Here is a 27,373-nt window from a genome sequence, read left to right as displayed (position 1 = left end):
AATGGCATGGGTTTTTAGGGAAAAACATATATACTACATATAACTAAATAATATTAAAATTCTCTTTCAGCAACTGTAGTTCATTTAGTCATTGATATGCAAATTAAGTTATTTTGACCTGAAATATATTATTAAAAATTGGGAAGCCAGTGGTGATTATTCGCTTTAATCTTCATGAAAATTCTGTTTGTTTTTTTCACTTCACAATTAAAAGTAATAAATAAACTATTTGCAAGGGTTAATAACAGAAATAAATCAAAGTAATTACAGTATATCTTTTTAATATTAAAAAGGAAAATTCTAGAGTAGCCTTCTATAGTATTTATTAGTACATAATCAAAATTATGAATTAGAGATTATTCATTAAATATAAATTATGAATGATCAATATACATACAAAAATGTGTTTAATCTCCCTAATAATCAGGGAAATGCAAATTTAAAAAATATAGACTATTAGATTGGCAAAAATCTGAGGTAAAATAAAATCTCCAACTAATGGCAGTGTAATCTGGTATAGCTGTCTTACAAAGCATTTTGCAAGTATCAATTAAAACTTGAAATGTTGATATTCTAGGTCTTCATATTACCCCAAGGAAATAGGCCAAATAAACAAACTCATTAGTTTGTTGGTTGCACATAATAGGTAGAAATTAAAAGTCTTCCAATAGAAGACTAGCCGGTAGATAAGTTTTCACACTATTTTTTGCTAAGAAATAGGTAACCTGCACTCAATTATAATATATTGACTTTTTAAAAGAATAACAGGCAGCAGATAAAAATAAGATAGCTCAACATGGATTAACTTAGAAATAGCTCTAAAACATATCCTATATAATAAAAGCCTAATATGCTAAGTGTCTGGTCGTCTGGTCAGCCATTCAATCAATCAAAGCGTAATGTGCTAACAATATGCTAAGGCCACTCAACTGCTCGCTATGACATGCACTAACAACCAGGGGGCAGACACTCCGACTGGCAGGTTAGCTTGCTTCTGGGGTCCAGCTGATTGGGACTGAACGAGATGGGCCAGACATGCCCTGGAGCCCCCCAGCAGCCCCTACCCAGCTGGCCAACTTCCCGTGTCCATCCCCAGCCTGCTTGTGCACCAGTGGAGTCCCTCGGCCTGGCCTGTGCCCTCTCGCAATCCAGGCTGAGGGACCCCTCTACCTCTCAGTGCATGAATTTTGTGCACTGGGCTTCTAATTGTTGAATAAGATAACAAACTACACAGCAATATGTTTGGTGAACCATTCATGAAAAAACTTCAAAAATTATTAGATACTTAAAGTACATATAGACTATGAAACTCTATTATGTAAGGACTGGAATATATGTACATATAAGAAGCCCAGTGCATGAATTTGTGCACAGGTGTGGTCCCTTGGCCTGGCCAGCTGGCAGGAGGTACTGCGGGAGGTTGGCCCCAGCAACAAGCTAACCAATGGCCAATTCCATAAGGAATTGGGCTCCTTCCTCCCTCCTGTCTGGGTCTGGGGTTTGGGTGAACCAGATTCAGTGCTGCCAGGGCTTTAGCAGCAAGGTCTGGGTCAGTGCGCTTCATAGCTACCAGCCGGTTGTTCTGGTCATTCTGGTCGTTTGGTCGTAACAATCGCTTAGGCTTTAAAGATTAAATAATAGCAATTGCTACCTCTTTAAAGGAAAATGCAATGTAAGGTGGCCAAAGGCTTTCTATATAATAAAAATTCACTTATAAATCAATTATGTATTTATAAGTGAATTTTTATTATATAAAGTCAGAAGAAATGTAGTAGGGTAATGAGTCTCTAGAATTACTTTGAGATGTCCTCTATATTTTCAAATTTTCATTATATCTTCATTATATGTGTAGCTCTACCCTTAGAGTAAGACATTCCCTCATTCTGTCTTAAATCTTCAAGTATAAGCACATTCAGTAAAACTAATTCAGAGAATTTGCACATGTAATTATCTATTCTCTATATCTATTCTGTTATTTTTAACTCAAATTCCTCACTAGCTGAATAGAAAATAAAAGTTCAATCTTGATTATAAACATCAAAGAAAAAATAAGTAGACAATAGACTTGAGAATATTTAAATGAAGGTCAAAGAGCTCTCACTTTACTAGTTTAAAGCATAATGATTTATTCCTCCCCTAATAGCCTCAGGTCTACATTATAAACTAATATTACTTGAAGATATTACTTTCATTAACTAACTTTTTAGAAATCTAATGGATTTTACCTCATAATAATTACCTGAAATTACTTGAGGGTGCTTCTTTGCACAGTAACATTTTCTTATATCTATGATAGGCACACTGCCAGTTTTGTTGAAATCTAGTTTCATAAAAGCCTAAATAATAAAATAAATGTTATTTTTTTCTATGAAATCATTAGACACGCGAACCTCATTTATTATTCTGTAGTCGTTATTTATAAGCTTTAAACAAGACAATTTAAAAATACTAAACTGGTATATGAAGGAAGCATCATGAATGCAAGAAAGGAAGGCATTGGAGCAAGATATAAGGTGCTAACTGATGATTGTTGGCATCATTTCACTGTCAACGGGAATCCCCAATTTGGGGTACAGTGAAAAAGAAAACTTTGTTCTGTGCAAACAGCTCAAGTGTGAAACAGCATGGCTGTAAGATGGTCTTCAGAGAGGTGGCCCTTGGGTGAGGCCCCTCTCACAAAGCTCTGCTCCTGTCTGGTCTGCTTGCTCTGCTCCGCTCTGAGCTCTGCTTCATTCTGACCTGAGGAGGTATCTTCAGTGTTTCAGCTCCAGCTCGGGAAAACCGCCTTTAGTCTTCAACAGAAAGGGACAGTGTACTGTCCTCCCTAAGCCAGAGGAAAGCTGACTTAAAAGAGAAGTCCCGGCCCCGGCCCCTGGACCTTAATTAGTCTATCCTCATGCAATAGAGAACTCCAAATCCTTGAGGTTTGGCTGGTCCAAAAAACACTGCCCTGATTGGTCAGTGAGCTGATCTGATTGGTCAATAAAATGCTAATGAGGATATAGCTGCACAGTTCCAATTGAACAGGGGAAGTCTCAGTCCTATTGGTTGAAACACTATTTCAGGAACTCCCTTATAAGGGCTGGCTCATATAGCAGGAACACAGTGCAGGTCTGTGTGAGGGCCCTGTTTAGACAGGGCTGTTAGGCTCTATTTATAAATTTGAGACCAGTTAGCCACCAGGAGCCCTTCTTGGTAGGTATCTTCTTTCTTGGGGTAGAGATAGGTAACCTGCACTCAAGTATTACCAGTAGTCACATAGCTAGTAGTTTATGGAGACAACAGTGTTTATGGAACTAGTAATTTGTGAACCAAAATTTGATTCATATTTCATTTTCATTTTATATTATTTTCCTAAAATATATGCATAAATTATTTAGATTTATCCTGGGAGAGTTGTATTTCTATGTGTTTGTGTTTTACTGAAATCAAGATACATTGCAGATAAAGGGATTTAGAACATTTTCCGTGGTAATTCACTCAAGTCTTACAATAAGGAACCTAACAATCTACTAAAGTAACTAGGTAAAGCCCAGCATGTGTAGTTCAGTTGGCTGTGCATTATCCAATGCACTACAGTGGTCAGCAAACTGAGGCTCGTGAGCCACATGTGGCTCTTTGGCCCCTTGAGTGTGGCTCTTCCACAAAATACCAACTTCTGCGCATGGGCCACAAAGTTTCAATCGAATGACCCTTTCACAGGGGTTGCCTAAGACCATCAGAAAACACATATATAATTACATATTGTTTTTGTGATTAATCACTATGCTTTAATTATGTTCAATTTGTAACAAAGAAAATACATCCTGCATATCAGATATTTACATTACGATTCATAACAGTAGCAAAATGACAGTTATGAAGTAGCAACGAAAATAATTTTATGGTTGGGGGTCACCAGAAGATGAGGAACTGTATTAGAAGGTCGCAGCATTAGGAAGGTTGAGAACTACTGTTCTAACTGAAATCAATAAAAACATATTTTTTAAAACTAACTGTTTAAAAGATTACTTAGTTACCTTTCGAACAAATGATTTTCTGTATTCATTCATTTCACCAATAATAGCACGTCTGAATTCTCCATAGTCAACCTTGCCATTGCCATTTTCATTTAGAATTAGCCATGAAGACTCAAAATCCTAGAAATAATACAGAGACCAATGACTCTTACACCTTAAAGTTGTACATGACCATAAGATAATAGTATTTTGTTACGTCTTTTTATAGTCTTAAACAAGGTAGAGGACTTAAAAAAATCCCCCCCCCTCAAAAAAAATTATATCCAAATCCATTCAAAGGCACTCAGAAAGCTATTTAAAGAAACTCTGTGGTGAACAGTTCTGTAAATTTAATAATCATTTAGGAGTGACAGTAAGACACAAATTGTCATTTTAAATTCATTTTTCTTTCCATACAAAAATAAAACTGCTTATTGTTTCCTTGGCTTTGGACATTTAATTATTTTTACATATTATATCTGTGACAATTAAAAAATCACTTCAGGTTCTGGAATGCCTCCAATAGCAATAGAACCAGTAATTGTATTTCTCCTAGTCTTCAGGCTTGAAAGTATAAAGCATAATATTTGAATGATTCTAATCATTCACAGCATAAGGTGTTATTCTGAGTAAATCTCTTATGCTAGTTTGTTCATTTTACCATTGCCACTTATTGCCTTGATAAATGCACTATTTAATAGAATATTCTATTTCCAGAATTCCTAATAGCAAAGAAATCACGCCATGAGATTTTCTTAAATTCAGGTTTCAGTTATTAGCTTTAAATGAGAATGTAAACAAAACATCTGACAAGGTGATTGACAAATAATAGTGAAGCAGGATAGTAAGAAGTTAAGAAAATTGCTTGGCAAGTGGGCCAGGGAAACTGAGACAGATAGCTGAACAAACTGGCCCAGCAACTTACAGCCAGACACAGAAGGTCTCCAAGGGTAGGAAACCCAGGTGCCTAGCAATGAGCAAAACTAGTGCTAGATCTCGCTCCCAGGGTGGCCTTTCCGCCCCTGAAGTATGGCTGGCCCTGTGATTTAGACCCCCTGACCTCTCCCTAGAAATAATGGTATTTCAGCTCCAGTCCCAGGAAAGCCCCAAATCCAAGCGGGTGATGCCAGGACCAGCTGCGATGACTAACGACTCCCTGCCCTGGCCCTGACCAATCAGTGACTCTGAAAGGACACACCTGGAAAAGCTGATGAATAATCTCCTGAGATCTCCCCTAAATTCGTAGCCTTTAAAAAACCTCAAAACAAAGGGCCCAGAATACCCCCTCTCCCGGGAGTATGCCCTCACCTTTGCTTCCCTCGCTTCTTCCCTCTCAGACGTGCATCTCCTGAATTCGAAGGGTCCCGAGGAGACTTGCAACCAGGGGAGCAGTGGGCAGCAGCACCAGTTCATCCAGGGCTAACCCCCTGAGCCTGTCTCCAAGGCCCCTTTCCTCTGACTCCCCAGTGAGTCCTGCCTAGTCTCCTGCTGCTTCTTCGATCCTAGGCTCTTCCTTGGTTCACTGCCCCCAGCTGTAAGTGTACTCTCAAAATAACCTGGACTTGTGTGGCAAAATCTTTCCTGCACGGAGTGAAGAACCCACACACTATCTGCTGGCCCTAAGGCAGACTCGCTCGGGCCAGGTCCTCTTTCCAGTAATAACAGGTCCTCAAAAAATATTCCCTTCTACTTCCTCCTAATTTTTCAAATAAAACTTTAGTAAGAAAAACTAAATCTCAACAACCCATACATTTGTCTGCCTTAATGACCTATACATGATACAGACTTTAAGGGTCTGTAAAATGAGCTTTTAAGTGTGAACTCAACTAATATGGATAAGAAAAAATGTATTTGCTAACCCAACTCATGGAATACTAGATTTAAAAGGCAATGCTTGAGGCTTAAAATGAATAATTTTCAAAACTTGAATAAGTTACCAAAAGTGGCAACAAATTTATATAACCCCCTTCTTTTTTCAAGATATGGTACAGAATGAAAAATGATAATTAGTTGAAGAAGACTGAGGTTTATTCAATGATAATATCTCTATAGAAATTAAGCTATTTATGGTGCATACTAATTTCTTTTCTAGGTGATTCATATATATATTTACTTATTTGTGCAAAGATGGCTGCACAAAGATATGTATTGCAACATTTATTATCTGTACTAATAAAAGCATAATATGCTAATTAAACTGGACAACCTTCCAAACAAAGCCAGGGCTGCGAGAGCCGAGCCCCTTGCACGAATTTTGTGCATCAAGCCTCTAGTAATAATTATAAACTGGAAATAACCATTAGAAAAGTGGTTAGCAAAGCAAGTTTTAAAAGAAAAGGTTACTTTCTATATGTTAAGTATTTATATGTTATTCTAAGATTAAGATTTTTTAACTTTATTTTTATCTTACATTATTACAGCTGTGCCCACTTCCACCACCACCCCTTCCCTCTGCCATCTCCATGCTGTTGTCTGTGCCAATGGGTGATGTATATATGTCCTTTGCCTAATCCCTTCACCTTCATTCATCCAGTCCCCACCTCCCCCGTGAGCTGTCAGTCTGTTCTATATGTCCATGCTTCTGTTTATATTCTTATTTGATAGCCACTTAATTCTTCTTATCATTGCATGGCCAGTCTCCAGTGATGTGGGGCGTGTGTGTGTGTGTGTGGGGGGGGGGGCAGGAAATGTTTAAAATATATGAGAAAAAGGGGAAGTTTACTCATATTCTCATAAAATTTTCTCTCTGTTAGATGCCTTGTATAATTTTTTGTTTTTATTCCTGAATCTTATCATAAAAATTTAACAAATCAACCAAAAAGGGAACTATTGTGGTGATGCAGAAAGAACACTAGACTGCCTGTCCAGTGTGGCTCAGTGGTTGAACTTCGACCTATGAACCAGGAAAGAGGTCATGGTTCAATTCCTGATCAGGGCACATACCCAGTTTAGGGGCTTGGTCCTCAGTGGGGGGCATGCAGGAGGCAGCCGATCAATGATTATCTCGCTTCATTGATGTTTCTATCCCTCTATCTCTCTCCCTTCTTCTCTGAAGTAAAAAATATATATACACATATATAAGGAAAGAGTACTAGACTCGACTGAATTATCTGGGTTCCCGTTTTATCTCAGTTATTAATTACCTATGTAATTGTGGATAAAGACACCAAGGTTGCCCTGGCTGGTAGTGCAGTGGTTAGAGTGTCATCTCATGCACCCAAGGGTCTCGGGGTCGATTCCTGGTCAAGGCGTGCACCTGGGTTGCAAGCTCACTCCCTGCCCCCTGTTGGGACTCCTGCTCCTGGTTGGGCTCGCATACGGGAGGCAACCAGTCCGTGGTCGAGATCTCTCTCTCTTTCCTCTCTAATATCACTAAAAAGAAAGAAATAGAGCAGGAAATAAGAAGTGCCCTGGCCTCTGCCCTAATGGGGTTAACTTTCCATTTGCAGGCACAGCCAGACAGTACTTAAAAAGTAGCATAAAGAAAAGAAAATGGGGAAATGGTAGAGAGAAGACCAGGGATCCAGGGACCAGATGGGTGCTCCTATAGACAGAAGTGCCAGGGCTGTACTCTCTGTAGAGAAAGCTGTGGCCTGAATGATGAGAAAGTCCCGCATGCAAAGGTCTAGAGCAGCGGTTCTCAACCTGTGGGTCGCGACCCCTTTGGGGGTCGAACGACCCTTTCACAGGGGTCACCTAAGACCATCGGAAAACACATATATAATTACATATTGTTTTTGTGATTAATGACTACGCTTTAATTATGTTCAGCTTGTAACAATGAAATTGGAGGTCACCACAACATGAGGAACTGTACTAAAGGGTCGCAGCACTAGGAAGGTTGAGAACCATTGGTCTAGAGCAGGGGTGGGCAAACTTTTTGACTCGAGGGCCACAATGGGTTCTTACACTGGACCGGAGGGCCGGAACAAAAGCATGGATGGAGTGTTTGTGTGAACTAATATAAATTCAAAGTAAACATCATTACATAAAAGGGTACGGTCTTCTTTTTTTTTTTAGTTTATTCATTTCAAACGGGACAGATCTGGCCCGCGGGCCGTAGTTTGCCCACAGCTGATCTAGAGGAAGATTACTCCACAGCAGAGGGAACAGTATGTTCGAAGGCTCTGGGGGTGGGGACTGAGGGCATGAACAATTTGTAATTCCTGGACAGGCCACACTCCCTCTCCCCTCCATGCCTTCACAATGTGCTTCTCCTTTCTGTGAATGATCCATTGTCTGATCCACGCCCCTCCCCTCTTGTCTGTTAATTCCTCATGTTTAAAATTCAGCTGGGATATGTCCTCCTCCAGGAATCCTTCTACGATCTTCCCTCTCCTTCCCTATAACCTGATTTGAAACTTATCCCATGTGTTCTGAAAGCATGTTCTACTTAACACATGTCATTTTGTAATCATTTATATCTTTCTATCCTTTTATTGTGAAGACCCTTGAGGACAGAGCATAACGTTTCAGAACTTCGGATAATGGCTAGTTAATATGTTCTTAATATACAGATTGTCCCCCCAAAATGTATACACACGTTGAGTTATTAGAAAGTCAGTGTTTATTAACATATAGTTCACTTTTAAAATTTAAAAGAATTTACAGAAATGAATAATATTTTTTTTTCTGTCAATGCCTGCTTTCAAAGTGATGACTGTTCTGGTCCAGGCACTGCCGATGACTCAAAGCAATGGAATCCCAAACATCAAGAATCATATTGTTAAGTATTTATGTACCCTCAATTCATTGACTATTGCCAGTTTTGTACCATAAACTTTATATTTTATGTATCCCCATAAAAAAAGTCTAGAGACACTTTAGGATAAATTTTCTTTGTTTAAAGCTTAGTCTAGCTTCACCCATTATTTCAAATCAGTTAAACCTGAGAAGGAGTGAAAACTGAGTTATCAGCTGTTAAAGTGTGTATACATTTTTTGGGGGGAACCCCACTTATATATATGGTAGAGGAATGAATATTGAAATTTTAAAAAATCAACAGGGCTTATTACCTAGTGGCTTAATACTAATAACAGAGCATAAAGAAGAAGAAGGAGACAAATGAACTCCTAAAATTTCAGTAGAGAAGTGAAGAATATCACCTAAGAATAATAAATCATTCATGCAGTGAAGTATCTGTATGCATACCTTTTCAGACATTTCTAAGTGAAAGACTTTTAGAGCTTGCTTAAAATCTGCTTTATCTAAAAGTCCATTTCTTTCCTTGTCCAGTTGTTGAAAGTATTTTCCCATTGCAGTCAAAATACGAACACCTCTTTTCTGTAGCCGTTCTTTTAGCTTATCTGTTTAGGAAGAGGAAAGAAGGAAACTAATACTTCCTGTTCACAAATTTATCAAATTGCAATTGTCTCTCATGTAAGAAAGTTAACCTTGGTGTAACTGATATGAGTAAAGTCAACCTAATTGTATGTATGACTGACAAAAAAACTTTGAAAAATAGAATCCTTTTAATAAAGAAGGTTATATATAAAACTGCATGCAAATAGACCAGAACTATAGCACCACTGTGTGGTGAAAGTGTTATTTTTTAAATATAGGAAAACAATGTTTCACTTTATCAGCATGAAAATAACCTAAATGTTACAAATAAAATTTCGTTTTCTAGGCATCCTCTTCATCTAACAATCCCACATTTTTTCATCTCCTTCCTCTGTTTTTGTTGTTCAAATGAATTACAAAATTGACACCAGGCAAGTCACTCAAAGATGATCAGTTCAAAATGTCTAAAACAGTTTTCAATTTTCAAATTAAAACTTCTGTGTGAAAGAGCATCAAGGCTTGGAGTGTTATTCTGTACTAATACATTTGAAAGTAATCCTTTCTTCCAGGAATTCATAAGAAGTTATATTCTAGGTCCCTAGTATTCTCTTTGTGGGTCAGTGATTTCACTTAGTGCAGTTTGTGCCATCTCAAGAAAATATAGGGAACTTTACTAATAACATAGTAAGTAAAATATATAGAGGAAGTAAATATCACTAGACACAATAGTGACAAATATTGTATTGACTATGATAGAATAAACAATTTACAAACAATGGCATCAAGAATATTTGAGACTTCAAATACCAATTCCAACAACTTTAAAATGTTTCTAGTCTTCTTACTCTGTGATCATCTTTAAATTATAAATCAGGATTTATCAAAATTCATAAATTATATGATTATTCTCTGTGATTACTTCTAGACTAAGAAATTCAACAAAAGAATTGTCTGAACCTAGTATACTGTAGTAGAATACACAATCTGTAATATGTGTTAGTGTCCAAAGCCTACATATATTACATCAACTATGTAAAGTTAATAAAACCAATTGTTTTCCCCATTTTAGAGATGAAGAAAGAGGTACAAGAGAATTACACAATTGTATGTCTATTGAATGACAGCGTCCAACCACCTCTGGCTCCCAATCTTGCATTTTTCTTTTACACTAAGCTACTACAAATCTCTTTTCGATATCATCTAACGCATAAGACAAGTATTATATTACAAAATTAGCTACTTGATTCAGTTCATGAATAAACCCATATTGCCTATTTCTTTCTAGTTGTTAAATTCATAATTCATATAATACTAGTTATTCAGTTATATAGGATTATTAAAGTAGAAGAAATCTTTAAAATACTTGTAAACATATACAGTGTCCTGCCCCAAAAAATATATACACCCTTTAACAGCTGATAGCTCAATTTTGAAAATAAAATGTATTTTAATAAAAACTGCCTTTATAATTATTCTAAGTATCTGTATACATTTTTTGGGAAATCATCTATATGGCTATGTGCATAATTAACTTGCAAAAAGATAAGCAAATAGAAAATATAAGTCAAGTGCCATAAAACTAAGAAATACCTGAAAAATACTGCTTTACTACTTACAAAGAAAACTGTTGAAAATTTAAAATACTTGAGAGTATACTAAACTGACACAGACCTTGAATGGCTTTGAAGACCAGCCTATCATTGGCTTCTTGCTTGGTTGTATCATCCTCCTGTTCCACAGAATCAGTCCTGCAATTGACATGTTCACAATGAAAAAAATACAATCTCTCTTGTAACTCTGAGTGCGGAAACTCCCAGCTCTTCCCTGCTCAAGGCTCAGTGAAACTCTACCAAAGTTAGAAGAGTGCCTAGAGACTAATCAAGTCCCACCTTCCACCTGCTGATTTCATACCTGAGAGGATTAAATATGCTAAATCACAGGCTAAAATCCTTAAAACCTTCCAAGAATTATCTTTAAACATTATATTCATTTCTGTGGCCCTTTCATTGTTCTTTTAAAATAATTAAAACTATTTAAAAGCAGTTTTACCTTGCAAAGTATAAAGTGCTATTTTGGAAAACTAAAAAATGCATTCACTTTGAGCCATACAATAAAATGAATTCTATTTATCACTAAGAAACACAGAATAGCACAATATTTACCACTAAGAAGCACTCAGCAATAACAATAGCACATATAAAAATAATTAACATCAGTCCAATTCATTTAAAAGCCTTTTATATTCACAACATTATTTTTACATTATGGATATTAGCAATCAATGAACACTAGTAACATGTAGGACCCAAGACACTTTTAATGCTATAAAAACAAAACATCACACTAAAATGTGGGGAAATTAAACTATGGTGTGATGTGCTGTATCTCATCTTTTAAATATTATTTCTTTCTTAGAATTTTATAAAATAAAAGTGTTATAGCAAAGGCCAATTAATACAGTTTCTTTAACATAAAATGGGACATTTTTGTTCTTTGCTTGATTGTAACTGTTTCCACACATGGAGTGTGAGGTACATAAAATAGACAGATATAGCTATGCTTTGTTTTACAAAATATAAATCTAACTAAAGTCAAAATGCTTTGGAATTGAATTCAATTTTAAGATAATAAATAACAGTGTTTACACTTTCCTTCAAAATGACAAATGCATGTGTGACTTACCTGAGATCATCCGAAGCTACCCGATCAATATTTGTGATGCGAAGGATAAGTAATGTGTTTTCTTTTATGCTTTCTGGAAGTCTGAGATGATCAGAACTTAAAAATGTCAAGTTTGCACCCTAAAAAAATTAACAGATGAATTATTTAAAGCTTATAATGCCAGAAGAAGTAAAATACAACTAATACTAATTTTAAATATTCAGTTTTGACTATGGGACATGGTATACTTTTATAATGATTTTTAAAAAGCATTTTAGAGATCATTTGGAAGTCACACAGGCTTCAACTAATAATACAGGAAAATAAAGGAACTAATCTCCCAATCAGTCTCTGAATTAGAATAATCATCTATTTAACAATCTGTGTAGAAAAATAATATGAGAACTCGATCTTCATAAGAATCTTAGGATGAAATGACAAATTATTCAAATGAAAATAGAGCTGTTGATGCCCAGAAAGATGTACTGCAAATTGATGAACTGTGATAGATCAATCAGACTTTTTCAACTAGTCTTTTGATAACAAACATCACATAAGCATAAAACCTACTTTTAACCTAATTTGAACTTACAGGCTTCAATAAAATATTCCTATCAAATATACTTAATCTACTCAGAAAACGATTATTATTTTGATCTCTAAGTCACTCATATAAATATGGTCAGATGGGAAGTTTAATTTTCTCTCTTAAAAATAATGGAAGAGATTTCTCTCCTCTCCTTTTTCCTGGAGCATTTACTTAAGAAAGCTTGTAACTCTAAGTGCTTCCTCCTTTATTTGAAATGTATATAAATGCTTTTCAAATCATAATAATAAGCAGTTGAAGAGACTATGTGGATTGGGTAGTAAGGTTATACATATAAAAACGTACATAAAAGCAAATGTGTGTATGTATTCATGTGTGCATAGGTTACATCCGTATGATCTGTGTCAGTGCATCCAAAGCTATACATTCATGCACATGAATGAACATATGTGGGTGCACTTTTTACACATGTGTGCCTGTGGGCATGTGTGTATGTTTATTTGATTATTATCTTAATAGCTAGCACTAAAATTTCTTTTAGGAAGTGTTTAGGAAAAGACCTTGGTGGGGCATATAGAAAAGTTCCAGAGTAACATCTGGAAATCAGAAGAAACACCCTCACCCCCAATAGGTAGAATATTTTTGCATAAAGAAATGGAGTATTGAAGGGAGGAGAAAAAGAGGAGAGGAGTCAAAAATAGAATATTGAAGAGGAGGTGCCTTTACCATCGGAAATACTCAAGAGACATATATCTAAGAATAAGAATGTCTAATAAATTGTAAGCTGCTGACACTGCTGCAATATTAACTTCCCTCCATGTCCCTCTCAAAATGTCTGCCATACACACAAAGCATCAAATCTGCCTGCAGATTTCCCCCGCTCTCTCCCTTTTCTTCTTCTTTTCTCTGATGGAAATCATCAAAGGGAGCAGAGTTCCACATCTGCTTCAGGTGACATGGAATAGGAATGGTAGAATAAGTCATAAACCACACTAAGTTACTGGAGACAGCACTCAGAGCCAGAGGCAACTTCAATCGTGGCGTAGGCATTAGACATCCTTTCCGCCGGTTGTGAAGTGGAAGTCGGAGCTGATTTTCTCCAAATCTCAAGAGGCAGACTTGAGTGACACGTGTATATTCTATTTAATCCCAGCTTAAGATGTAAAGTTTGTCCTCACCTGACAGTCACTACATCTTACTGATTCTATCTCCTAAAGAGGATTTTTCATTTTATTTTTCTAATTAGTTTCACAGACACAGCCACCGGCCTACTTCAGGTTGTCATAACCTCCTTCCTAAATCTCTATATTTCAATCCAATCTGGTTCTTTATACCTCTCTCTCCACATTCCATCCACATCTTATCTCTCAATGACTCCCCAACACATTTTATTTATTTATTTATTTTTAAATTCTCACTGGAGGATATGTGTTTTTTTTTTATTGGTTTTTAGAGAGGGGAAGGGCGAGAAGGAGAGTGAAACATCTATCAGTTACCTTCAGTACACAACCCAGCATGTGCCCTGAGCCAGAATCGAACCCAACACATTTTAGGTAACTCTTTAACAGAGGCTGCTGTTAGTAAGCTCTGACTCATTCTTGGCAACACCAATCCTGAACTCTATACTCCAAACAGACTTTCCCTCACCTCTCCTATCTCCCTATCCAATCTAGCTAACTCCTCCTCTAGTGAAATTTAGATGGCACTTTCTTCATGAAGCCTTCTTTGACTCCACAAATCTAAATTATTACCCCTCCTATCTGACAATGTTTCCCATTAGACTAAACTCAACAAAAGCAGGGAATGGGTCTGACTTACCCCCGTGCTCTCTCTAATGCTTAGCCTATGGATATACAGTAGTTGTTACATGAATGATCACAGTGGATAGTGCTGCATTGTAATCATGAGATAACATCTATACTAATAAAAACCTAGGTGGTCCTCGTGCCCTTGCACGTGACATGGTCACAAAATGGCCACCACAAGATGGCCGTGTGCACAGCAAAGGCGGGGCCTGGTGCCCACTCTGCGCAGTAAGGCCTGGGGGTCCCATGGCTCCACATGGTGTGGAGGAGGCTGGTCCTGGTGGAGAAGGCAGGTTGTGGCAGGAGAGGGCAGTTGTGGGTAATCAGGCCAGCAGGGGAGGGCAGTTGGGGGCAATCAGGCTGGCAGGGGAGGGCAGTTGTGGGCGATTGGGTTGGGAGGGGAAGGCAGTTTGGGGTGATTAGGCCAGCAGGGGAGAGCAGTTGGGGGCTATCAGATTGGGCCTAAACAGGCAGTGGGACATCCCTGAGGGGTCCCAGATTGGAGAGGGTGTAGGCCAGGCTGAGGGACACCCCCCCATGCACTAATTTTGTGCACCAGGCCTCTAGTCCTGTATAATAAAAGGCTAATATGCAAATTGTCCCCTCAACCGGGAGTTCCACCAGGAGTTCTATCAGGAGGTGGGGCTGTCTGTCCAGCCACCTGAGGCCCCTCCCCGCAACTGGCCCTGCCCCCGATCACTCCCCCACCAACCCCAATTGGGGTGGGCCAGCCAGACCCCACTCATGCACAAATTCATGCACCAGGCCTCTAGTGTGAATATAATGATTTAAAATATAGGAGCATTATACAGATTTGTAACATTATCTACTAGAGGCCCAATGCACACAATTCATGCAAGAATAGACCTTCCTTCCCCCAGCTACTGGCACTGGCTTCCCTCTGGGACCTGGGACCCGGGTTTCCCTAGCAGCCATGGCTTCGTCCGGAAGAACATCTAGTCTAATTAGCATATTATACTTCTATTATTATAGATTATCAACCCATTCTAGGAATTCCTTGTGATACAACATATGCCAGGAGTTACATGAGGTGGAAAAATCACAAAAATAAGCTGACTATCAGATATATGACAGTTCCAGAGCCAACTACCCCTCTGTGTGGAGAAAAACCACGTGTCCCCAGAAGATAAGCCTGTTTTAGGTGGAGCATTGCCCCTAGCCCAGAGGCACAGCCCTGTAAAGCCTTTGTTTGTTTGTTTGTTTGTTTGTTTAATCCCCTCCTGAGGATATTTTTTCCAATGATTTTTTTTTTAGAAGGAGTAGAAGTGAGGAGGAGAGACAGAGAGAAACATTGATGTGAGAGAGACACATCAGTTGGTTGCATCTTGAATGTGCCCCAACCAGGGCCAGGGATTGAGCCTGCAACTAAGGTCGGTGGCCTTGACTGGAATCCAACCTGAGACAGGTTCATTCTGGAGGCAGAAGCTCTAACCACTGAGCAAAATGCTAGGGCCCTGGAAAGCCTTTAAAAGTATCAAGAAATAAGCTCTTCGCGGCTTACATTGTGGATTTGGGTGGGGGCAGAAGGTACTATTACAGGGAGTAAAAGCTATGCTTTGATTCAGAGCACTGGTGTCTGAGTCTGAGAGGCAGAACCTCCAGGGAAACACCAACCATTGGCCATTCACACAAATAAATGCCCCTGCTCAGGAAGGAGAACCAGCTAAGAAGAGAAGCTGACTCCTCCAGCCTCACAGGACCCACAAAATCCAACACCTGGAATTAAACCTTTGTACACATACACAAACTTACAATATAAAAATCGCCAAGTTGGTATTGTTTGCCTTTTCTTCGCCCACACTGATGACTATAAGTGCTTTTTTTAATAAAAGGAAGCACATTTGTTCTAGAAGTTAAATGACAAGAATATGAAATTAGTCAGCTTCTCTCGGAAGTAGTCATCTTGAGAGATGTAACAATGCTTTATGGCATACCTATTTTTCCCAAATTGCCGATATTCGTAAATTGTAAGGGACTGATCATGAAGAAAAAAGAACCCAACCAGCTCTCTGCAAGCATCACGTCCATTTCTAGAAAAAGAGAATAATATCAAAGGTCTTCAAATAAGATCACTTTCAAATTAAATAATAAGCTAAAATCATCATGTCAGAGGGATGATATTGACTCCTTGGAGTGTGTGGCAATGAGCAGGGGTTAGGGCCATGGTCGGCAAACTGTGGCTCGCGAGCCACGTGCAGCTCTTTGGCCCCTTGAGTGTGGCTCTTCCTAAGCCTTAGGAGTACCCTAATTAAGTTAATAACAATGTACCTACCTATATAGTTTAAGTTTAAAAAATTTGGCTCTCAAAAGAAATTTCAATCGTTGTACTGTTGATATTTGGCTCTGTTGACTAATGAGTTTGCCGACCACTGGAGGGGAAGCCACGGGAAGAACATGCCACAGCTTGTGCAGTGCCCATTTTAGATAGATTCGGATGGAGAAAAAGCTTTAGCTTACACTGATATGAACATGGATAAGTAGAGAACTAATTTGATATAGACTTTTAAGTTAAAATGAAAGATCTTTAAAAAATGTTGAGTTTTCAAGAAGCCAATCAAGGATGTGCATTTATTACCCTTTGTCCAAGAAAGCTTAAAATCAATAAACAAACATGATAGTTAAAAAAAAAGACTTTACCAGTAGTGTACACAAAGAATATCAAGTAGCATTTACATTTTACTGGAAGTTTATAAGACAGCGAAAAGAGAGTTAAGAATCATCTACTTTGTCATCTTCTTGCATCTATCAATAATCTACTCTAACTTAAGCCATTAACATCAAATTATATAAAGCAGCTTACATAAAGGTTATTTTTTCAATGGCTTAGAATCTTGGTAGTAATATATACCTTTTAAAAATTCACTTCTCTACTTCTTTTCGAAAGACATTTTAAAATCACATCTTAAATAACTTCTAATTAAAATGCTTTTAGTTAGGTTCATACTTCCTATAATGTTTATAACAGATTGATATATATTACCTAAAAATGTTTATTCTAAATTCACATTTTCACTTGTTTGTGACAAATTTAACTAATCTCACTATTGTCATTTCTATTTGAAAATAGGATACATTTTATAATCATAAGATTTAAAAGTTTAATAAAATTATAATTACCTTGATATGATCCTACAGTCAAATTGCACTTTATGAGAAAGCATATTTTCGGTTAATGTAGAATGTGTTTTTATCCTGTTAAGAAACACATTTGTCAACAATGATTTTAAAGTTACATACATTTGATATAAACAATAAAAGTACAAAAAAAGTTGTTAATGTTTTGAAATGCACAAATTGCATTAAGATGACCATTTAACCTCTTTTTTCCAGATTGATCATTGCAGCAGACACATAAGTATAAACCTAAAATATGGCACATAAGACATGAACAACTTTTATGTTAGAATGTATAGTAGCATAGTGTTATAAAAGTAAATATTCAACCAAGACAGCATATTTGTGACTGGCACTGCTGCAGGGCTAACCCGACCGGCATTTCTAACCCTATTCTCCTTGTTTCCCTTCCACCATAGAATTTGCTTTCTTAGCCTCTTCAATTTTACGTGACCAAGCAGCCCAGTTCTGCCAATAAACTTCCAAGAAAGACTGGTTTGTCCGGATAAGAAAGTGGCATGGGAAGAGCTCCTGCCTGTGAACATGGCAGGGCTATGACACTAGGAGCCACTATAGCCATCAAGCAGCCATGTCAGAAAGGCCAATCAAACCTGGAAGAAGTCAGCCCAGAGCTGTGCCATTTCTGAGCTACTGAAGTAAAACCAACAACAACGTCCAGAAGCTAGTTATATATAAAAAATAAATCCTGACTTGTTTAAGTCACTAGCAGTCAGGTTTTTGGTAGGGGTAGCTCAAAACATTTCTTACCAAAATCCAGGAGAGTGCAAAAGAGAATTCGATGAGGTTTTAGCCTTGGAATTGGTCTATGAGACCTCAGATCAGACATTTGATCTTTATGGCCTTCAGACAGCACTGAGTGATCTCACAAAGATTGCTCTTCTTAAAAGTTCTGTTTAATAATATGAAGCAAAGCACCAATGTACACACTTTGGCACTCTACTACCAATAATCTCTACGTTAAGAAATCTTAAGATTCAGTGATATGTTTTTAATCGTCTTCCTAAATAGTCTTATGATATATCCTGCAGGTGTAATAACATTGCAACAATGCAAATAGCAAGGGATATAAAGATCTTCAAATGTTTTATTTCTATAAAATCTAGGTCTCTATGAAAGGTAAACAAGATACAGCCAACAAGAGGCAGTAGACCAAATGAGTTTGTGAACACAGGGTAGAGCCATAAAAGCTTGATCATCTCAATTCAATTTAATCCATTAGTATTAATGTGCTTATTGAATGCCCATTATGTGCCACAAACAACTCTAAATGCTGAGAAAATAACAGCTTTAATAATAGTTACCATTTATTCAGAACTTCCTAGACACTAGTTATTATTAAAATCACTTTAATGTGTACTGGCTTATTTAATGCTTGCAATAACTCTGTGAAGTTATTATTATTATCCCCATTTCACAAGTAAATTTTACATAGACATACAGTTAGTACATGGCAAAGCTAGAAAAAAATCTTGCTCATAGCCATCACATTATATTGCTTCTCAAAGGTGAACAGAACTCAGTACAACAGTGATAAGTTGAAGTAATAGCTTCAATGAGTCTAGTGACTCCGTGAAAACATAAAAGAAGTAAACAAGCATCTATATTATTAATGGAAAGTTCCATATTGGGCTTTTAAGTAACTGATAAGCAGCACCAATAACCTACCCAAGTTCTTAACCAATACAGAAATAAGAATTAAGCAGGTTAAGATCAAAATATGAATTTTAATATTGATTGAGTTTAGGAATACAGCAACAGGAAATTAAGTCTTTGATGCTAGAATTTAACAGACTAATTCACTCATTCCCGTTGGGGCGGTACTTGTAAAATATAATGCATAGAACAGAATGTGTGCTTCTGCAGACAGCTGATTCCTAAGGAAAAGATGAGAAGACATGCCAATTTTCTGCTACTAACTCTATAAAGTAGAATTTTCTCCTCTTCTATTGGGAATAATAAAAAAAGGGAGGGGGCGAAGTCCATAAATTCAATAATTCTAATCAATATCCCCATAGAATTTTTCATAGAACTAAACTAACTTAATCAAAATTTCTATTAAAGAGAAAAGAGCCCAGTATGCTAAGACAATATTGAAGATAAGCTGCAGGTATTTAATATAAAGCAATATTAATTAGGACGGAATTATAGCCCTAGTCAGTGTGGCTCAATGGAAACAGCTTCGGGCCCTGCACCAAAAGGTCATGGGCTTGCTTCCTGGTCAAGGGCACATACCAGTGTTGCAGCTTTGATCCCCAGCCCTGGTCTGGGTGCATGCAGAAGGCAACCAATAGATGTGTCTCTCTCACATCGATGTTTCTCTCTCTCCCTCTCCCCCGCCCTGTCCACCCTCCCACTCTTTCTAAAAATCAGTGGAAGAAAATATCCTGGGGTGAGAATTAACAACAACAACAATAAAAAAGATAGAATTATATTGGTGCAAAAATATATTACAGGTAGATGAGACCAAAGAAAAAGCCTAGAAGCCTACCATGAATTTATAACTACTTGATAAATGGCATTAAAAGTCAGAGAGATATTGAGTTTATGGTTGGCAGAAAATTTTTAAAGAAGATAGAGAAGCCCCGATGATGTGGCTCATTTGGTTGAGCATTGACCCATGAGCCAAGAGGTCACCAGTTGATTCTCGGCCAGGGCACATGCCCAGGTTGCAGGCTCAATCCCCAGTAAGGGGCGTGCAGGAGGAAACCAATCAATGTTTCTCTCATACATGGATTATTCTTTCTCCTGTTCTCCCTCTCCATTCCTTTATCTCTCTCAAATCAATAAATATATTTAAAAAATAATACACAAAGGACACTAACAACAAATGGAAAGAATGGCAAACTGAAATTAAGAACTCTGATCAAGAGATTGTAAAGGCAACCACGGGGTAGGAAAATAGATGTTCAGCAAATACAACTGAAAAGGGAATTGTAACTAGAATGTATAAATAAGTTCCACAGCCAATATGAAAAAGATGACCCAATAGATTTGAAGGGAAGTTTCATATAAGAATATATTTACATGACCAATATACATATGTAGAAGTACTAAACTTCATTATTCTCTAGTAAAATGTAAATCAAAATTACCAATACATCCCCATAAGAACTAAAATAAAAAATATAGGTAATACCAACCAGGAGCAAATATATGGTGCAATTAGCATCCTCTTACTGCTACTGGTGACAGTGTTAATTGCAATCACTTTGGAAAAGTATTTGGCAATATTTTTAAAAATATGTTATATATAGATTTCAGAGAGAGAAGGTAAAGGGAGAGAGAGATAAAAACACCAATGATGAGAGAATCATGCATTGGCCGCCTCCTGCACGCCCCCTACTTGGGATCGAGCCCACAACCGAGGCATGTGTCCTGACCAGGAATGAAACAGTGACATCCCAGTTCAGGGGTCGATGCTCAACCACTGAGTCACCCCAGCCAGGTTAATATTTTTTAAAGTTGAACACTTGCATACTAAATGGTCCAGTGATTCCACTTCTAAGTAGGTACTGAGCAGAAACGAATACATACATTCACAAAAAGGCATGCAAAAAGCTCATGGCAACATTATTCATAACATGTCAAATGTCCATAAGCATGGACATTTACCATATATATCATAAATAAATTATGGTATATTTACATAATGAAATACTGTGCAGCAATGAAAATAAAGGACACCTATTAACAATAACACGGATAAAATGTACAAACATAATGTTGAGCAAAATAAGCCAGATACAGAATCTACATTTTGTGATATCATTGAAGTGCATAACCTCTGATAGTAGGACAAAGAAGTCAACCTGCTGTGACAGAGGGTGTGGACAGTAAGTGGGAAACCGCACCAAGGGCGGGGTGTTGGGGAACAGGGTCCCTTCTATTTCTTGATCTAGAAACTTGTTCAGGCTGAGAAAATTCATACGCCGTACACCCCAAATGTGTATACTTTGTGAGAGTGTATTTTATTTTAATAAAACTTTAAAAGAGCGAGATTTAGATATGTGATAGCTGAATGATGGTCCCCTAAAGACGTCCATGTCCTAATGAATCCTCAGAACATGTAAATATGTTAATTTACATGCGATGGCAGATGAAAGAGCTGGGGATGAGGAGATTGCCCGGGATTACCCACGTAGCTCAGTGCCATCACGTGGGTCTTTATAGGAGGGAGGCAGAGGGACACGTGAGACAGAAGAGTGTCAGTGAGATAACACGAGAAGGCTTGCCCAGCCATTGCTGGCTTGGAACAGGGGAGAAGGGCCATGAGCCACGAGCCAAGCAATGAAGCTGAAAAAGACAAGAAAACAGGTTCTTCCCTGACCCTCCAGAAGGAATGTGCCTGTCAAGGCGCCTCCCACGGGTCTGACCTCTAGAACTGTAAGAGGATAAATCTGTGTTGCTTTACAATACTGTCTGTGGACATTTGTTACAGCAGCAGTAGGAAGTTAATGCATGATCCATTCACATGTTTGAAGTTAAGACAATTAAAGCTTCCAGAAAATAAGAATAAGACACAAAGATAAAAGTAACTGCCTGACAATTACAGTCTTAAAATATAAAAGAATTGCAGTGGAACTGGTAGATTTTCTATGTCTTTTAAAGCTGAGGCTAGATGTCAACAGTCAGTGAAGTTGTTGAGAAATTTAAGTGAAATACACCAGAGGCCTGTGAAAGCCCATTCCAGCCAAAAGCTATTATAAGCTACAAAGTAAAATGCAAAATAATAACTTTTAAACAACACTAACTTTGAATGTAATACATACCAATGAGATTCAGCCAATATATATTGCGTACATACCAATGTCTCAGTTACTGTATCATATATTCTGTACAGAAGGACATATCTATTCTCTCCTAAGGTTGTGGCTGTTATTCCTAAATTACAGACAGAAAATCTAAAGGGCAAACTTTATCCCAGTATCTTAAAGTGGAAGGACTAGAATCTAAACTCCAAAAATCCACTTCCTTTTAAATTGCAAAAAGCAAAACACTTTTCAGTTGGACACAAAATAACATTTTAAAAAACACATGTATAAATACCACAGGCTCAATTTACATTGATTGGTAAGCTCTTCTTACTTCGTTTCATGTAGTGTTCTTTTCCTAAATCGGAGAGGTGTTAGGTTTGCATCTGGAAGGACACAAGCACCTTCTGGTTTCTCAGTGGTTAGGTTTTGCTCTGGATCACTGATTACAGCCCTACGCCACAAAACACAAAGTCCGACACTGAAGTGGGATAATCCATTGTTCCAGCGTTCACATATTGGTAGGCAGTCAAAAAAGCCCATGTATGAATGCAAATTTATACTGCTATCAGAATTCTGTATTTGTCAGATGTTAAATGATAATCGCCTTGTGGTGGGACGGTGGGGGTGGAAACATTATTAAAGTGAGTTCATGAGATAATGGAAGGAGATACATTGAAGACTGTAAGTATAATTATTTATTTCAGACAATTTACTGAAAAACATGCATGTGGAATATTATTCTTTCTCTCCACCACCTAATCAAAGACTTTTTTCTAAAGCTAAACTTGTCTTACTTCTTCTCAAAGGTGTCCTAGACCTAGACTCTTCCGTTTTCTTTTGAAATCTTGCAGTATTTACACATTCTTATGCAATTGAGCACAGCAGGTGCTAAATCTTTATATAGTTTTCTAAGGGTTGTGAAACTTAGATTACGTTCTACAATTCTATAGTTAGTCCTACTGTTCCCAAACTCTACACCAAGTCACTCTGAGGTGCCCCAGGGAACTCTCAGGGACACTGAAGGATATTTTTAGTTTTTGAGGGAAACAGTATTTTGTTTGGACACCACATGAACTACTAGCTCAAAGTAACTCACAGTTTCAACAAGACACACTCCCTCAGTGAAGTCACATCTTTGCAAAGCAGGGCTTTCTACAGTGCTGTGCTAAACAGCAAGTGCCATATGAAATAGAAAGTGACTGTGGCAGCATCATTAACAGGCCCAAGGTTTGAGAGACTGTGCAGTGCCCCCAAAAGGTACATACATCCCATTAGCAAGTAATTATGGCTACTTAAGAATGAGAAAAATATGTCTTCTTTTAATTCATGTGCTGTTGTTTTTCAAAGCCATTAAATAGTTAGGAAGTGCATGCTCATTCAGTTGTTTAGACAAAAATCCTATCTAATAAAAGAATAACAGTGCATGCTCATTCAGTTGTTTAGACAAAAATCTTATATAATCAAAAAGTAACATGCAAATTAACTGTCATTTCACGATAAAGATGGTGGCGCCCACAGCCAATAAAGAGGGAATATGCAAAGTGACGCAACAAAGATGACGGTGCCAGCCAGAGCCACAGAGCCAACCGGAGCCACAGAGCCAACTGGAGGAGAGCGGGTGGGAGGCTTAGTTTGGCTTCCTGGGTCACCCCAGCGACCCAGAAAGCTAAGCTGGGCTCTGTGGCCACTGCCCAGACAAAGCCATAGTGGCAAGGCTGAGGCAGAGGTGGTTAGGAGTGATCAGGCCAGGGAGGGAGGGCAGTTGGGGGTGCAGGCAGTTGGGGGTGATCAGGCTGGCAGTGGGGGGAGTTGGGTGTGAGCACGCATGTGGGGGGCAGTTGGGGGTGAGCAGGCTGGCAGGCAGAGTGGTTAGGGGAGATCAGGCAGGCAGGCAGGTGAGCAGTTAGGAGCCAGCAATCCCAGATTGTGAGAGGGATGTCAGACTACTGGCAGTCTGACATCCCTCAAGGGGTCCCAGATTGGAGAGTGTGCAGGCCAGGCTGAAGGACACCGCCCCCCCTCCCCACCGTGCATGAATTTCGTGCACCAGGCCTCTAGTATTCAATAAATAGAAATAATGGGTATTATTATTTCTATTTAAAAAGTACTAAAACACTATGAGGGCATTGAACAGAAAAAGTTTGGGATTGAGTTAACAACTTATTGATTAGCCAAGGATATGGGTCATCAGGCATAAAAAAAATGTATTTTTTAAATTTATCTTTTATTATTGAAAGTATTTTAGATGTCCTTCCTCCTCTTCCACCCCCACTGGCTCCTTCTAGCTGCCCCATGCTCCCACTCTAGTGTCCATGAGTTATGCATATATGCATATGTTACATTTAATGTCTTCCCACCCAGCCCTGCCTTTCCTCTGTGATTCATTAGACTGTTCCATGTTTCTATGTCTCTGGATCTATTTTGTTCATCAGTTTATTTTGTTCATTAGATTCCATATATGAGTGAGATTATGGGATACTTATCTTTCTCTGACTGGCTTATTTTGCTTAGCATAATACTCTCCAGGTCCCTCCATGCTGTTGCAAAGGGTAAGAGATCCCTCTTTTATACAGCTGCATAGTATTCCGTGGTATAAATTTACCACAGCTTTTTTATCCACTCATCTACTGATGAGCACTTGGTCTGTTCCCAGGTCTTAACTATTGTAAGTTGTGGTGCAATGAACATGTTCTGAATGGATTTCTGTCACCAGTGACTCTCACCGGCATAGGTGGTCCAGCATCACTTGCTCTGCAACACTCTGTTTCTTCTTTTCAGCGGCCACAATTTCCTGAGAAGAGAAATAAGGAAAATCACACTGTCCATAAAGCAGAATATACTACAGTAAATGCAAGAGTCCTAAAATATAAACCATCCCCAGTACCTGAAACTGAAATTGAATTGCAATCATTAATGCTATAGCAAAAATCTAACAAACAAAGGCTCCCATCATTAAAAGAGTAATATTTTTGACACATATAATCCATTAATAATCCTTGATCAACTTTTCTCAATTAGTGTTTTGACTAAACTATCTTCATACTATTTTTTGCTTTTCCAAAAGTACTTTTACTGCATTTTAGGTTTCATAAACTAATTTGTAATCACTCAAGTCCAATTAGATTATAAAGTAACTATAATCACTAAAATGTTTCTTTTGAAGGATAAGTCAAAAATGGTGAAAAAATTAAGAAGTCAAATAAAACTTGTTCTATTTTCAGAATATAAGATATTGTCATCCATCTCCATGGATCATTCCAATAAACATTCCAATAAATGAATTCAAGTATGTAATGTTGCTTAAGATAGAGGCTTTGTACCTTTAGAGAGAGAATGCTATTTGAAACTGACACAAAATTTAAATTAGAATAAATAAAGGTATATTATAAAAACAAAAAGTACAAACTCCTAAGAAACCCAGTAACATTGGGCACAATCATTTAATTGTTAGAATTGTTAGTCTGCAATTGAATTTAGATGTTTGTTGGGTAGAAATTTAAGATGTATGCTTTACACATTCAAATATGTCTCATTGGAGCTCATATCATCTATACTAATAAATGAGTAATATGCTAATTAGACTGGACATTTTCCAGACGTCCTTCTGGACAAAGCCATGCAGAGGCGGTTAGGGGCGATCAGGCTGGCAGAGGGCAGTTAGGGGCAATCGGGCTGGCAGAGGAGCAGTTATGGAGTGATCAAGCCAGCAGGGGAGCAGTTAGGGGGTGATCAAGCTAGCAAGCAGAGGCGGTTGGGCGCAATCAGGCCAGAAGGGGAGCATTAGGGGCATCAGGCCAGCAGGTAGGCCAGTGGTTAGGAGTTAGCGGTCCCAGATTATGAGAGGGTTGTCCAACTGCCAGTTTAGGCCTGATCCTTGTGGGGTCCTGGATTGGAGAGGGTGCAGGCTGGACTGAGGAATCCCCCTACCCCTGTGCACGAATTTCATGCACTGAGCCTCTAGTGTAATATATAACTGCATCTTGTGGTCTTAAGGATGTGCCACTTTATAATGACTTTTAAGAAGTTAGAAGAATGTGTAGCTTACCGGTAAAGCATTTTATATCCAAGGGTGATTCAGAAAGTGAATACTGTCTAAAATGTGAAATTATATAGAAAAACAATCAGCCAGAACAGAGATGTAAAACCCAGAAGTGTTTTGGTGAAAGTGAAGTTCTTGGGGTGCATGAGGAAAATAATTTCCTGAGGCCCCATGGGATGATGGGGTTAGTAGAAAGCCTTAATGATTATGTAAAATTACGGGTGTTCCCCTCTAAGGTCTTATCTCTGTCCATCCCACCATTGAAAGAGTTCAACTGTGTCTTCAGCAGGGCCAGAATAAAGGCCACTGCCCAGGATTTCTGCTCCATATTACAGTCCATTCCAGTCTAGATTAACTTGTGTTCCCAACTGCAGTCCATTGCATGTGAGGCTCACACAGCCATGGCCATGCACTGCTTAGGTCAAATGGCTATGGACAGAGAACAGTGCTGTTCACAGAGCAAGAGGGAGCTAGAATGAACAAGAGATTTTGTCTGGAGATTTTAACTTTGCAAGATTTTGCATGCTTTTGATGGTATCCACATTCTAGCCAGTCCATTGTTCCCCAGGCTAGACTGACAGACAAGCACCTTTCCTACGTCACCCCGACTTCACTGCACATGCATCCATCTACCTTTTTATATGATTTCTTCCCCCAGTGATCTTCAGGGAATGGATCAGTGGTTCCCATGGGGAGTGTGATGTTGCATTTTCTTGGTGAAGCTGCCCAGATGATCATGTTTATAATGTCTGGCCTCCCCTTTGCTCTCTTCCTATTATCAATATCAATAAACTAGCTAATTACACCAATAACAAGCAAACAAAAGAGCTGAGGTTAATAAATATGGAGCCTTTGCAGAAAGTCCACCGTAACTGTTGACATTTATGGTGGTTTATACTTTTTGGAAAGGCCAGAACCACCCTGAGGCACATTGATTTAGAGGTCTGTGTAAGCATAAAACAGATTAGATACAGAAGTCACACTGGTGCAAAGAATCTGATAACATTGAAAAATGGCAAGCAAACTAGAAGATATGAAATGGAAACCTCACTCTCACTGCTTCTGTTGTCCAGTTAGGTGGCTAAATATTAAATTAAAAAATAACCACCTACATTTTAAAAATAAATACT

At 38.1% G+C, this 27,373-nt stretch overlaps 1 protein-coding gene across 2 annotated transcripts in view; it reads right to left on the bottom strand.

Moving 5' to 3' along the window:
- The window catches only part of CAPS2 (calcyphosine 2), a 48,200-nt gene that overhangs the window by 3,303 nt on the left and 17,524 nt on the right, over positions 1-27,373 (bottom strand). For both annotated transcript variants that reach the window (XM_015561340.1, XM_015561341.1), the window contains 10 exons: positions 24,928-24,995; positions 22,536-22,655; positions 17,433-17,507; positions 16,250-16,345; positions 16,068-16,161; positions 11,964-12,082; positions 10,953-11,029; positions 9,150-9,304; positions 4,020-4,139; positions 2,240-2,336 (listed from right to left, as the gene is read on the bottom strand). In XM_015561340.1, the coding sequence (XP_015416826.1) occupies positions 2,240-2,336; positions 4,020-4,139; positions 9,150-9,304; positions 10,953-11,029; positions 11,964-12,082; positions 16,068-16,161; positions 16,250-16,345; positions 17,433-17,507; positions 22,536-22,655; positions 24,928-24,995 (1,021 nt within the window). The remainder of the gene's footprint in view (positions 1-2,239; positions 2,337-4,019; positions 4,140-9,149; positions 9,305-10,952; positions 11,030-11,963; positions 12,083-16,067; positions 16,162-16,249; positions 16,346-17,432; positions 17,508-22,535; positions 22,656-24,927; positions 24,996-27,373) is intronic.

Source organism: Myotis davidii, unplaced genomic scaffold (genome assembly GCF_000327345.1).
Source record: "Myotis davidii unplaced genomic scaffold, ASM32734v1 scaffold54, whole genome shotgun sequence".
NCBI lineage: Eukaryota > Metazoa > Chordata > Mammalia > Chiroptera > Vespertilionidae > Myotis > Myotis davidii.
Note: the sequence above shows the minus strand (reverse complement) of the source record. Positions and strands in the feature narration are given on the sequence as shown.